Here is a 15,261-nt window from a genome sequence, read left to right as displayed (position 1 = left end):
ATGAGTACCATTTTACAGAGAGTTGGAGAATGGTTGCAATCACAGCGTTGTAAGATGGTGAAAGATGTACCCTTAGGCCCTGTCCTCGATTCAGAGATGATCTTTCCCCTTTAAATGGCCTCCTTGACTCCCCGCTCAAACCAGCATTCCTCCCTGTCGAGGATACAAACATCCTCATCATTGTTAGCCAGTGGTGCTATAATTCAATGGGCCAAAAAAGACCTAAAAGTGTCTTTTTTGGCCCATTGAAATTTGAGGCAATGTATGAACATGAATAGTTCAAAACTTATTAAAGATAAAGGCTGCTGTTTTTATCATCATCATCATCAAGAATGAAGAGCTAAAATTTTATCAAGAACAATGATAGACCATTGAAAATTTCAGGCTTTATCGTTAATAGTTGTTGAGATATTCTTGTTCAAACACTGTTTCCAATTTTAGTGTGTGGAAAAAGGCCTGAAGGTGGGTCGACGAATCATTTTTTAAAAAGCATTTCATATTTCACAGGTATTTTTGTAAATATTCATATTTTGTACCATAACATTTTTATTGAAATCAAAGACTGTCAAACAGAAAACTTTGTTGATTAGAGACAGAATTACTCATGATAGACTTCCGCTGTGCAGCCCAGTATCACTGTACAACAGATTACACAGCAGATATGGCTTTCATAAAGGAAAAGATTAAGTTAAGTTCGATTTGTTCTAACATTTATCATAACATTTGTATCTAGTAAAATTAATTTCAAGTGTTTCTAAAATGTCAAAAAAAAAAATCAATGTGCAAGACTCACTGTTAAGTGCTTTTATCACTTTTTGCAGATTGCAGGCCTCCTCCCTACACTCAATATGGCTGTCCACCAACCATTCACCGTGTTTTGGCCCACAAACAAGGCCATGGAGTCCTTGCCACCTGAAAGGCAGCTCTGGCTCATCCACCCTTTACACCGGGACCGGCTGGCTGCCACCTTAAAGGCTCACATCATTCGCAACTCAAAGGTAGGAGGAGAATGACTGGATGAATAACGAAGTGTTCTTTTGGATAGAGCCGATTACGAATGGCAAAAAGAGATGTGTAGGGTTATAATCCAATTTAATATTATTTATACAATGCCAAATCACAACTGCCGCCTCAAGGCGCTTTTATATTGTAAGGTAGACCTAGAGCTGGGCGATATAAGATTTTTTCATATCACGATATGTTTTTTTCATTTCAGGCAATAACGATATATATCTCAATATAAGCCAAATAACTATATTTGTAAGATTTAAATGTGCCGTTGCTCACAAGTAAAATGTGAAATAATCAGCAGCTTGTTTTGATTTAAATATTTATTTCCCATAATAAGTTCAACAGGGTAGATGTACTTAAGGAACATGAGACTTTTTCAGATAAATAAAGGCAAATATTGCAAACTACACAAAAGGCAGCCGCTAAAGCGTTTAAGTTTCAAAATAGAACAAACAAAACAGACTAAATTGTCAATTCCACTTAGAAACAAAATATTAATTCTAAAAATAAATCTTAGTTTGTTTTACAGAAGAACAGACAAAACTGACTAACTTTTGTCAATATCAAATAAACTGAGAACTAAAAGGAAATTCTCAATCTCTCCTTGTTGTATAGCTCAGCTTTTCAAACAGTTTTAACAGTTACTTTAGTCTGACAAAAGCCGAATGACGAATCACCGCTTCATTGTATTTCCAGACTTGCTTTCGGCACATTTATAGTGCGCGCTGCTCTGTTTTTTGTCAGACTTGAAATAGCCGAAATACCTTCACACTACAGAACTTCTATGGCTCTTCCGTTCGACAATCTCTCCGGCATTGGAACCATCATCTGTTTTCTCTTCGGTAACCTTCGGTCACGCTTGGTTGATTTTTCTCTAGTCGGCACACTCATTTCCTCCATTACCCGGGCGGCATGGCGGCTGGCTGCTTCCCAAAACAAATACACATGTGCGGCTTGGCACTTGTGCTGTACGTAACAAGTCACGTGACGTGACGCTGCGGCTGTGATTGGTTTGGCTCTGCGCTACTTAATTTGGATCGGCTGTTGTTCTTTTTTTTTTTTTAAAGAGGACAAGAGAGACGAGGCCTATCGCAATAGTTTAACTTTTCTATCGAGGAAAAGTTATTTTGCAATACATATTGTTATCGTTCTATCGCCCAGCTCTAGGTAGACCCCTACAATAATACAACATAGAAAACCCCAAAAACCATACGACCCCCTTTGTAAGCACTTTGGCGATAGTGGGAAGGAAAACTCCCATTTAACTGGAAGAAACGTCCTCTAGAACCAGGCTCAGGGAGAGGCAGCTCATCTCTGTGCTTGTCCTGCTAGCGTTCGATACTGTTGACCATAATATTCTATTAGAAAGATTAGAGCACGCTGTAGGTATTACAGTTACTGCGCTGCAGTAGTTTGAATTTTATCTGTCTAATAGACTCCAGTTTGTTCATGTAAATGGAGATTCTTCTTCAAAAGCTGAGGGTTCAGTGTTAGGACCAATTCTGTTTACATTATACATGCTTCCCTTAGGCAGTATCATTAGAAGGCATAGCATACATTTTCACTGCTGTGCAGATGACACACAACTTTATCTATCCATGAAGCCAGATAACACACACCATTTAGTTAAACTGCAGAAATGTCTTAAAGACATGAAGAAAATCTCTGTAGATGTGGATGTGAACATGAGCCCTGAATTGGCTAAGCCAAGAAAATGAATGAATTGCATTAATAAAGTAATAACATTCTCTTGATCTGCTTTTAGGGTTTGTATCAAAAGATGTTTAAGCACATATTTAATCAGAATCATTGACAATATTAAAGTTTTTCTAAACCTTTTCCTTTGAAGCATTATGCCTGTGTGTGTGTGTGTGTGTGTAGGTGACAAATGTTGGACTGCCGACTAAATTTTCATCCTTCCGCACGATGCATGGATCCACCATCAAGTTCAGCTGTGACCGGAGCCTGGTGGTGAGGAAACACACACACATAAACCAAATGAGTGGCCATTACTTCTTCCACTCCTGGCAGTTAATTGTTGCTATATTAACTAGTGTTGCTACATGGTGAAAGCACTGTTCCCACAGGTTGGCTGATCAAACCTAGGACCTCTCCTGGGATTTGTTTCCTATAACTGACTAAAAATGTGCCTGGGTGGTGTGGCTCAGCATCTAGACATTGTTGGCTACAGGGGGAGCACCTTCTCTGCAACACTCAGTCTTTACGACCTCATGGCATGCAAGCGGGTCTGCTGAGGTTATCCACCTGAGGTGCTCCATGTGCCCCTGCTTGGGTCTTACCCATGACAGTGTGTGTGCTCTGTGGCCTTGGGCCTAGTCTGTGCATCGCCACTGGCTGGATGACCGTACATGCTCTGCCTCTACCCCAAAGCAAGTCCACCCCCAGCGGGTTCCTACAAGTACTGACTAATGAGCGTCAGAGTTCTCATGGAGGAACTCCTGCCTAGAAAACCTTACTCTTTTCAAAACTTTGTCTCTGAATGTGGAAACCTCAAAAACTCTGATATGACTCTTATTGGTGGTTCACTCAATTCATGCATCAATGAAGAATGCAATTGGTTGCAAGAACTAATGTGGGGGTGGCTATAGCTGAGGAGGTAGTGCAGGTCATCTACCATTTGGAAAGTTGGTCGTTTGCTCCCTTTCTGATCCAGTTTGCGTGCCAAGGTATCCTTGGGCAAAATGCATTCATCAGAGTATGAATGTGCGTGAATGTTAGCTAGAAAAGGATTGAATGAATGCATGTGTGAAAGGGTGAATAAGATATGTTTTATAAAACACTTTCAGTGCTCAGATAAAATAGAAAAGTGCTATATAAGAACATGTTACCATTTTACACAGACAGGAAAGTCAAAGCTTAGCCCACAGATAATTTTAATGTCTGTCATAAGTAGGTACTACAAGGGCCTAGTTACTGTGTGGTTGGCACATGTTATAAACAGACCCGTGAGTGAATTACTTTTATCAACTGATTGATCATGCAGTGATTTTACAGGTCTGTAAACACGAGATGTCTGCAAAAGTATTACCTCACCCATTCAAATAATTGAATTCAAGTGTTCTGCTCACTGTCATCAAATCAAATCAAAATTTATTTCTATAGCACATATTAGAAACAACAAAGTTGACCATAGTGCTTCAGAGTCAGACAGAGTAAAAGCATGAGACAATTAAAACAAAACAACAAGAAAAAACAGGGCAGGAAACAATCGGTGACAACACAAGCCAGATAATAGCCAACTAGTTAGAATCTAAGTAAAAAAAAATAGGTTTTAAGACAAGATTTAAAAGACTGGATAGACTCGGAGGTATGAATATGAGCAGGGAGGCTATTCCAGAGTCTAGGCGCTATGGTTGCAAAGGCCCGGTCACCTCTGGACTTCAGTCGAGACCTAGATCATGTTAGGAGCATCTGATTTGAAGATCTTAGTGCTCTATTTGGATTGTACAAATGGAGGAGTTTGGAAAGATAGCTGGACGCTAAATTATTTAGAATTTAAAAGTAAACAAAAGAATTTTAAAATCTATAGGAAATTTAACAGGGAGCTAAAATTGGAGTGATGTGATCATAGATTCTAGTACATGTTAAGAGACGTGCAGCTGCATTTTGAACTAACTGAAGCCGGTAAAGAGAAGAGTGTTGGAGGCCCAAGTAGAGGGAGTCGTAGTAGTCCAGTCTGGATGTGATGAATGCGTGGATACGTTTTTCCTTAAAGGAAGGAACGGCTTTGCTTTAGATATCTGACGCAACTGGTAAAAGCTGTTTTTTTTACCACAGTGGAGACCTGTTTCTCTGATTTAAAAGAGCTATCCAAGAACACTCCGAGGTTTCTTACAGTGAACGAGAGATGGCTAGCAAGAGGACCACAGGTGTATAAAATCAAGCACATAGGCATGCAGACTGCTTCTACAAAGATTTGTGAATTCAGGAGCTCAGTGAATTCCAGCTTTGTACCTGATGCTGAGGCACATAGTGCACAGAAGCCCCCAACTTTCTGTAGAGTCAGTTGCTACAGACCTCTGAATGTGACCTTCAGTTTAGATCAGAACATTACAGAATGGGTTTCTATAGCCAAGCAGCTGCATTCAAGTCTTACATCAATGAGTGCAATGCAAAGTGTGGATGTAGTAGTGTAAAGTACACCACCACTGGACTCTAGAAGTGACGAATTGCGTATAGCCCCAAGTTCTGGTTGACAATAAAGGGAGTAACTGAATCGCACCTCTCCGTCTGGCGCTCCAATAAAGGAGTCTGGGTTTGGCACTGCACTGTGCCAAGTGTAAAGTTTGGTGGATGTGGTTTATGATGTGGGGTTGTTTTTCAGAAGTTGGGCTCAGCCCCTTTGTTCCGGTGAAGGGAACTCGTAATGCTTCAGCATATCTAAACATTTTGAACAATTTCATGCTCCCAACTTTGTGGTAACAATTTGGGGAACGCTCCTTCCTGTTCCAAGATGACTGCACACCAGTCAACATGCAAGGGCCATAAAGACATGGATGGCAAGTTTGGTGTGGAAGAACTTGACTGGCCTCCACAGAGTCCTGACCTTAGCTTGACAGAACACCTTTGGGATGAATTAAACTGGAAACTGCGAGCTAGGATTTCTTGTCCAACATCAGTGTCTGACCTCACTAATCCACTTCTGGAAGAATGGTCAAAAATTCCTATAAACACATGCTCTTAAACCTTGTGGAAAGCATTCCCAGAAGAGTTGAAGCTGTTATAGCTGCACAGGGTGGGTTGAGATCATATTAAACCCGAGCGAATACTTTTGGTTATATAGTGTATTGTGAATATTCACAAAACTCCTGCTGTTTGTTTTTACACCACCAACAAAATGATCATAACATCACTCTGTTGTCTCTACTGAATGGTTTCCATTTTAGTCTACTCTGTTATTTCTTAGTAGTTGTATTTTTTTAAAATGTGTGTCTGTTTTTAGGGTTCAGTAGTAATAAATGAAAATGAGGCCAAGGTAGTGGACCGCTACCTGAACTTCCAGAATGGCGTGGCCTATGGCATCGACCAGCTGCTGGAACCTGCTGGCCTCGGGGCATTCTGTGACACCATCGAGAACAGAACCACTTACGTGAGTAACACTAACAATGCTACCACTTCAACACCAGTACTGCCACTGGGGGAGTCATTTTTACTGTGTGCCCCAACAGCATTAGTAAATGCAGTGATGTAATTTACTAAAGAAATTATGTTGTTTATTTTCATCTGATTTTCAAAATTATAATCAAAAGGTTCTCAAAATAAAAAAAGAAATCTGTTTATTGGGTTCGTTAGTTTTGATTTAGACTGATTAGACAAGGCTAGGGAAAGTGTTTGTTACTGCAGGTAAAAAATTAAGCTAAACATAACAAATGGAAATGCTTATGTAAATGGTGAAACTTAACCCAAATTTAGAATGAATACAATAAATTAAGTATTATTTATATAGTATAGCTCCAAGTTCTGGTTCAGAGTAAGTAAGCAGGTAAGCAAGTCTCAGTTTCAGCTGTGTAGAGAAGACTTTGAACCACGGGTTTGACAGGTTGCAGCAAGAAAGCCATTGCTAAGACATCAGAATAAGACAAAGAGGCTTGTCTGGGCCATGAAACACTGCCATCGGACCACTGAAGACTGAAAAAAAAGTTTTATGGACTGATGAATCATATTTTGAAATCTTCAGTTCATCATACAGGATCTTTGTATGCCGTCAGGTAGGCGAAAGGATGGTTCCACATCGTGTGGCATCAACTGTCAAACATCGACAAGGAAGTGTGGTTGTCTGGGGCTGTTTGTGCTGGAGTCAGGGTCCATGATTTCTTTTTAAACTCAAATTGCTTATTTTACTATGCTTTCATTTCAGTGTGCAATGTGAAATTAAACTGCATAATCTTTAATAAAAAAATGGAATAAAAAATAGTTCTAAAATTTTTGACCAGTAGTGTATGCACAGAAAAGGAACCGAGACATATAGCAGATTAGATAAAAGTTGAAATTATCCTTTAATTAAAACAGATTATCTTTGATCATAGGATTTATTTTAAAATTTAGGAAGCTAAATTGTTTATTAGCTTCTTCTTGTGTAGAGTAGGAATAGATCATACAATTGCCTCTGACCTTTAGCAACCAAGCTAACAACTAAGCTAAGCTTTGTTTCACTAAATTGTTGGGATTGAATAATGTGTAATTCCCAGGATGAGCGCCAGGTGAATAAACACCTGTCATGCGAAGGCTGTGTGCAGGCAGGAGTGGTGGTAAGGGGGACCCAAAGTACAGACTCCGGAGACAAACGTGAACTCAAAAAAAAAACAGCTGTAATGCTGAACTCAAAGTAACAAACTTCAAAATTACAAAGAATGCATGCAGGCAGGCCACAAAGCATGAATGAGGGTAGATCGCAACACGGACAGATGAAAACACAGGGCTTATATACACAGAGGGAGCAATCAGGGAATGAGAGACAGGAGGGAAACACAGCTGGACAAATCAGGGCTGATGAGACAAAGGAAGCAAAACCAGACGCATTAACATGAGACACGGATTTTTAAAGTAAAACAGGAAACACAGACTGAACTTACAGACGCACAAGCAGGCACTGCAACAGAGGGAACAGAGACGTGGGACCAGGGCAGACACAGACACTGACTGGACACAGAATAGAGGGAGTAAGGAAACCAAAACTTCAGAACTAAATAATCACACACCAAGAAGAACTGGGGAAAAATAGAAATGCAAAACAGAAACCAAAACTTTCACAATAAACTAAGATGACAGCACAAATAAAAGGTACAAAACTAAAACCACTGGGTCAGCGACCCAGATATCCTAACAACACCAGAAAACTACAAAGGCTCTCACATTAGCATGTGCCCTGGTGGATTAAGTAGGGCTTTAACCCTGTTATCTCATGACAAATAATCATTATCTCACTTGTCTTAAATATTTCAGGGGCGCTGTGGAAGCTGCATCTTCACCCCGTCCTGTCCCTTCAAACACTATGACACGGTAAGGTCTGCTAAAGCATGTGAGCATTAGCTGCAAAGACTGTGGAGATAAATATCATTTCTGTATTCTTCCAGGGAAAGACGGAGCGCTGTTTGAACTTGCGCTCCAGGTATCGCTACTCATACTTGTATGATGACCTGGATCGTTTCAGCAGATATGGCTGTAGGAGAGTTTGTAGCTTTCCAGGCTGGGTACAGAAGTGCTGCAAAAACCACTTCGGGCGAGACTGTCAAGGTAAGAGGGGAAGGGATGGAGGCACTTATGTGAGGAATTGTGCTTTTGTTTGTACAGAGATGTTCTTGGTTTTTGCAGCTTGTTTAAAGACTGAGTTACAAATTCTGAAAGTCACAGGCTTTAGTTTGGAAGTTGTTGAGTTTGTGTAGTTTTTATTGAAAGCATGTTTTCTCAAAGATATCAGTCACGCTTCTGGTTGACTAGATATTACTGATGCTTACTTAGTTTAATGTCCAAGTGAGAAAAATGTGGACTTACGGTCTTTCTAAACTGCTGTGAAAAAGTATTTGTCCCCTTCCTGATTTCACACTGCCATGTTTCAGATCAGGAATCAGATTTTAATATTAGACAAAGATAATAATAAGATACCAATACACGAGCAGAGATAAGAGATGGACACATGACAACTCACATCTACTGGACATGACACAAGACCACATCCATCCTTGGATGAACAATGCCTGATACAGATACGTGTTTAACACAACCAACCATATATGGGAAACACACTGTAACATGTGCACCAATTCTGATCTCTGATCACACTTTCAGAATGGCTTGTGTAAAGTGCACATAAACATCAACATCCTCATCCAGGAAGAAGCGCTCAGTCAAGAGACTGTTGATCGGCGTTGGAGTTTCCCTGGTTTTATTTTGCTTTTTCTTTATTTGTGTTATCCCTTGTTTAAAAGCTGTAATTTCACAGATGATAGCGACATCACTCACAGCATATGCAGATGTACCACAAACCGATGAGGATCATGAAGACTTCTTTTCCCATTTGTTAGATGAAGATGAAGTGCAACTAATGATGTAGTAACTGAAAATGTGAAAGACAAGTAGTTACTTACTGATAACATGTACATTTCATTTCGTGATAAAAAGGAGGGAATGTCAGAAGAAAATTGTACCTAGTGTGATCAGCTACATGAAATGTGCTCAATTTATGGATCACTAAGCAATCCACATGTCTACGTGACTTTTCACATAAACTCTTGTGTGATAAACTTATTTAGCAACTAACAGCTTCCTCTATGTTAAGAACATACAGACTTAGAAAAGGGGAACCTCAGCTCTGAGTTCTTAGAATAACTTTGTTATCTTTGTACACACATGTGACAAGCTTGCATAAATAAAGAACGCAGACAGTGACAGAGCGCGAGTCCATGAGTGCCTCCTGCGAGGACGAGCGCTCTGTGACTGCCTTCGCGAGTAAAGACGACTGCAGGGTTTGTGTTTTCTAACTCAGGTGTCTTAGCTGAAGAACTGTGGGGCGATTCTTCGAAATCCCCTGTCACCAGATTATATTTAACTTGTGTTATCTACACGTGACAAATGTAAAAAGCTAGGAAATCAAGGAGGGGGTAAATACTTTTTCACAGCACTGCAAGCCGTCTTGGTAATGCCTATGGGCAGTTGTTTTGAAGCCCCTGGAGTAAAACCTTTTTTCAGAGGTCACAGGGACATGAAAGCTGGGTAAGGCTGGTTGTGCCACCATGTTTACCTTTGCAGAATTCTCCCACAGACTTCCGTCTCTGTCAGGTCCCACTGAGCAAAGTTAATAAAGACTGGAAGAGAGTTTCTTTTTTTCTTTGTTTCCATGCTATGTTTTGACCCTTTTCTTCTGTCTGTTGCAGTTTGTTCAGGTGGTTTGGAGGCCCCTTGTGGCAAACATGGCGACTGCAACGACGGTAATCTCGGTACTGGAACATGTAGATGCCACACCGGATTCAGAGGGGAATCCTGCGAACTGTGTGTCGCTGGGTTCTATGGCCCTAACTGCACAGGTAAAATGCTTTTTAGTTTTTATCATCGCTCAGTGGAAAAACAAAGAGAGTGCACCTAAGGTCTGCTCTCCAACAGCTCTCCAGAAGTGGCTGTTGGAGAGACCAAACAGCCACTTCATAAATGCATGGCACAACATAGAAGAACCCCTCAATGGGACAAGACTCAGCGGTTCATCTGCATCTAAAGGACAAAGGTCACTCTTTCGAGGATGCCAATGTTCACAGGTGGTTTGAAAGAGGAGTGAAAGAAGCCATCGATGTCACCATCTTTGAACAGAGGCGGTGGCTTACGACACCAACTGTCTGCCATCTATTATCCAATTTTTAAATCCCCTCCCAGACGCCTTAACGCCCACTCACATCCTGGGCCATCTGACCTCAGGAAATCACATGATAGGGTGGGTCTAGGTTTCACAGTGGGTTCATCCGAAACCTTGGCTGACTGTGACCCACACCCGTTTTCACACCTTGGCTCGTGTGATTAGGTAGAGGATCAATAGGGGGTCCATGACCCTTTGGGGCAACACTCCCATAGGGTATAAAATCTGGGATTCTCCACCAGTTGCTCTTAGAACCCAAGAAGCTTCTCGAATGAGAGGTGAAACATCTTCAAGAAACCTAGAAAAGTCCAGACGCTTTTCTTTGCAAGCCCCTCAGACTACGATGACCTGGATGACTGAGAACCCTCACAGACTTTTGATGAGGGAGGTTTTCCTTTAATTTCTTGCTTCCAATGCTGTGTAGTGCTCACTGATGAACAAGAATATCTGGTAATGAGCCAAAGTTAGCGTGATAGGCTGATTTTCATATAAATGCTCAGTTCTTAGAACGCTTTCTAGAAATAAGACGAGTAGATAATCAAAAACAATCACAAGCAACATCCATAAGTGAAGACTGACTCTGGAATGGAGGAATTCTCACTTCACAGCTTCCTCCTCCATCCTCACACCTTTTCCTCACAACTCTCCCACTTGACTGGGATGAGCTGAGGAAGGGAGGAGACATGTGAGTGTAATGAAAAGCAGCACTTGAGGCAGCAGCTCTCTACCACCTGCAGGGGGCAGTGCATAGAAATGCAAAATCTCAATCATAAATTTGGTGCACGATTTTGGTATTAAAAAAACCCAAAATGTAAAAATAAGAGGAGGGTGCGTTTCAGCCCTTTGATGTATTCACCATGGCTGCGTTGTGACCCTTTAATACGCTGTGGCGAAAGAAAGTAGCAAATCTGGCATCAGCAGACAGTCTCACCCCCATCAGCTCTCCAGCAGTCTGTCACCATGGCAACACTCCACACTCACCATCACACAGCTGGGTGTGTTTCCAGCTCAGGACAAACCTGCCAGCTGTCTTCGCTTAGAGCCAAACCACCAGAGCAGATTTTTTTGTTTTTCTTTAAATGTGGATACGAATGCTCATCTTTGCCTGTTTGAGTTTAACAGTCTTTATTAAATCCAACTCAGTGTTTCTCCACAGAGGAACACAGGTGTGTCCTCGCTTTGGAGGAGACAGCGGAGGTGTCAGTTAGAGCTGGAGTCGATTTGAAACTCTTCGTCACAGCAGGAACAAAACACGTCGCCATGGTTGCTCAATTCATCCAGAGCAGATTGAGGTCTGCAAAGAGCACTCTGCAGCTTTAGTTAAAGTGAAGCTGTTGCATAACAGCTCTTATAAAAAACAATGAAACTTTTGATGAAAAAAACAGCATTTATGTAATATTTAATTAACCTATGATTATTAATTCATGTGTGTTACAGCAATTAAAATATTAGTATTATTAACAACAATAATAATAATAATACTAATAATTATATCTGACAGATGTCTCTCAGCCTGAAAGATGATATATTGTATTAAAGATGGTGACAACATGAAGCTTTCCTGTCTCTGTTCTTGTGGCAGCAGAGCTGAATCAGTCTTTTGGGGAAGATGCTCCGCTGCCTCCTAGTAAGCAGTGCAGAGGGTGGCCAGGATTATCCATTATGGATAACAGCTGGTGCAGTGACCTTCTCTTACCAGCTCTGATGTTTCTCACAGCTGACTGATAGAAAATGTCCATTATGTTTCTGCACATGTTGAAGAACCTGCTCACCCCTTCTTGTATACATCCTTCCAGTTTAGTCTGTTTTTCATGTGGATGCTCGGCTACTTGTACTCCTCCACCACATCGGCATCCTGTCCCAGGATAGACATGGGCCATGTAGCCATCCTTGATGGTAAATGGCCTTTATTTGTATAGCGCTTTACTTAGTCCCTATGGACCCCAAAGTGCTTTACACTACATTCAGTCATCCACCCATTCACACACTGGTGATGGCAAGCTACACTGTAACCACCAAATCTGACAGAGCTATGCCATTCTAACATACTGAAGACTGACTGTCAGGTAGTCAGTAATCCATGAGATGGTGGACGTGTTCACTGATATTTTCAAGAGCTTCTCGCTCAGAAGCAGCAGCTGAATCATTTCAAATTTACTTGATAAATCATAGAAAGTATCCTCACTGTGCAGCTGTTACTCTCCAGATTGGGAGTAGGTTCTCTGCAGCATGGAGATGATTGAATCATCCACTCCCAGATTTGGTTGGTGTACAAACTGCAGAGGATCAATAGATGTTTCCACCTGTGGTCTCAGGTGAGCCAAAACTGGTGTTTCCAGTACCTTCTTCACATGCGACGTGAGAACAGCTGGTCGATAATTGTTAAGCTCTGATGGTGTCAGCTTCTCTGGTAGAGAGGATGTTATCTATAACGCTGATTTGTTCTCCTCTGTCAGACTCGGGCTGCAAATGTGACTCAGGTTCACAGACAGCTCACCACCATAGATCCTTGGAGCATAAATAAAATCAAAAGCATAATATTAAAATAAGAAATATGACAAAAAATTAGATTTATGCTGTGTGATTTATGAAGTGGACCTTATCTGCTTTTCATTTTTTATATTTTAAAAATAATGTTGCTCATATAAAACATAATCCAGATGTGAGCCCAAAGCTCAGGCTTCAGGCTGCTCTAAATGCTCATTTCACAGTTTTTTTCTACTCTTCAAGTCAAGTCTTGTTTGTCTCTCTCAGCCTGTTCCTGCAGGAACCAGGGAAGGTGCAATGATGGCATTGGAGGATCTGGACAGTGTATCTGCAAGCCGGGCTGGGAGGGCAATCGCTGCCAGAACAAAATAGGTGAGATTTCTTCTTGAATGCACAAAGATATGAGACCCTGATCGAGTTTTAATGGTCAACAAAGCTCATGAAAAGAGCCACTGGTTGGTACTGAGGTTGTAAAAATTCTAAAACATCTACAAATGTATGATTTTTGTTTATTATTTCTTAAATAAAGCTCACAATTTTTTTAAACAGATGGATACCTTGGTAACCATTAAGGCATGGTTAAATTATCCCTAAACCAAGCCCGTGGTCATTTTAAACCTTAACCAAGTTATTATAAAACAATGAATCTGAGGTGCTTTCTTTTATTTTGTCATGTATACTGTTACAGTGGTGAATATTTACTTTAAATAAGGTCGGAGTTGCAAATAATGAGGTGAGTGTCTGTAATACCTACTGTATGAGCAGACTATCTTCATGGCTTTGTACACAGGTCAGGCATAACATTATGACCACTGACAGATAAAATGAATAACACTTATTATCTCTTCATCATGGCACCTGTTAGTGGGTGGACTATATTCGGGATAAAGTGCACATTTTGTCCTCACAGTTGATCTGTTAGAAGCAGGAAAAATGGAGTCGACTGCATCAGAGCAGCTCTTATTGGGTGTTCCTGGTCTGCAGTGGTGAAACAGTTACAGGGTCATGGGCAGCCAAGACTCACTGATGGGAAGTGAAGGCTGACCTGTGTTTTCTGATCCAACAGATGCTACTGTAACCTATCCTGCAGAAAAAGTTTGTTCTGGTTCTGATAGAAAGATATCAGGATAAACAGTTCATCACAGTTTGTTGCACATTGGGCTGCAGACCAGTCAGGATGCCCTTGGTGACCCCAGTCCACCACCAAAAGCACCAACAATGGACATGAGAGCATCAGACCTGGACCACAGAGCAATGAAAGAAGGTGCCTTGGCCTGATGAATCACACACTATGGACTGTGGGACAAAGTTAAGCCTCTGGAGGCAGTGTAATGCTTTGGGCAATGTTCTGCTGGGAATCCTTAGGTCTTGCCCTTCATGTGGATGCTACTTTGTTAGGTCCCACCTACCTAAGCACTGCTGCAGACCATGTAGACCCTTTCATGGAAACAGTAAATGGTTCAGTAGGATAATGTGCGCTGCCTGCCTGAGGAGCAGAGCAACGAGTTTGAGGTGTTGATTTTGCCTGTAATTTCCCAGATCTCTCTGATAACCATAGCACACTCTCAGGGGTCCAAGTCTTGATGGGTCAGAGCCAATGTTCCCTCTAATTTTTAATGTATCTGAGCGAACACACAAACTCCCTGAGCGATCCCTTGGACCACTGTGAGCGACATCAGACGTGTGTACTGTGGTTACGCCGGCATCCAATCCAGCCAAGTTACATGGTTTATTAAAATAATTAAATTACAGCATTTACATTTATGTTAGACTACTTTTAATCAACTGCTTTAGCCCACTTACAATGAAAATTAAAAAAAAAAAATGTAGTCATTGACCTGTGTAGTATGTTAACACTATTTGAAGTAAAAATAACTTGAACTCCAATTTTGAGAACACAACTTTCTTTCTTTTTTAATTTTTTTTATAAAGCTCTGATATGTATTATGAGTCTGTGGTCTGGGAGAGAGTCCTGTAACTCTGTCTGCAAACTACAGTATATAATGGCCAATGTTGGGCAATTAATTATATAGTTCTTCAAAAAAGTAACTCAGTTTGGGAAACAACAAAGTTTTTTGCAGCTATTTCTTTTAAATGCAGCCAAGGCATTTTTAAATAAACATTTCAAACTATTTACAGAACAATCAGCTGTTCTGCATCAAATCTGACAACACACAAATTATTTGTGCCACTCCAAAAAACAATTTCTGTCCACTATGAGATAAAGGAGAACAACAGCCTGATACCTGCAGGCCCGACAACAGGAGATGTGTCACTCCTATAACATTCAGCAGTCGACTCATTGTTCTGACACACACAACAAAACTATTGACTACACTACACACTAACTACACATGATTTGCGCTAAATGTCTCAAATCTCTCACGTCTCAAAACACTCCT

General features: G+C 40.8%; 1 protein-coding gene across 1 annotated transcript in view; it reads left to right on the top strand.

Moving 5' to 3' along the window:
- Nucleotides 1–15,261, top strand: part of stab1 (stabilin 1) — a 236,448-nt gene that overhangs the window by 98,688 nt on the left and 122,499 nt on the right. The window contains exons 51-57 of the mRNA XM_085353392.1: nucleotides 822–998; nucleotides 2,893–2,982; nucleotides 5,975–6,121; nucleotides 7,975–8,031; nucleotides 8,106–8,265; nucleotides 9,903–10,052; nucleotides 13,127–13,231. Coding sequence (XP_085209518.1) covers nucleotides 822–998; nucleotides 2,893–2,982; nucleotides 5,975–6,121; nucleotides 7,975–8,031; nucleotides 8,106–8,265; nucleotides 9,903–10,052; nucleotides 13,127–13,231 — 886 coding nt within the window. The remainder of the gene's footprint in view (nucleotides 1–821; nucleotides 999–2,892; nucleotides 2,983–5,974; nucleotides 6,122–7,974; nucleotides 8,032–8,105; nucleotides 8,266–9,902; nucleotides 10,053–13,126; nucleotides 13,232–15,261) is intronic.

The sequence above is a fragment of the Diplotaxodon limnothrissa genome, linkage group LG5 (assembly GCF_057381915.1).
Source record: "Diplotaxodon limnothrissa isolate DT_005_m linkage group LG5, D_limnothrissa_male_GT1.1, whole genome shotgun sequence".
Taxonomy (NCBI): Eukaryota; Metazoa; Chordata; class Actinopteri; order Cichliformes; family Cichlidae; genus Diplotaxodon; species Diplotaxodon limnothrissa.
This window is presented reverse-complemented; position numbering and strand designations above follow the sequence as displayed.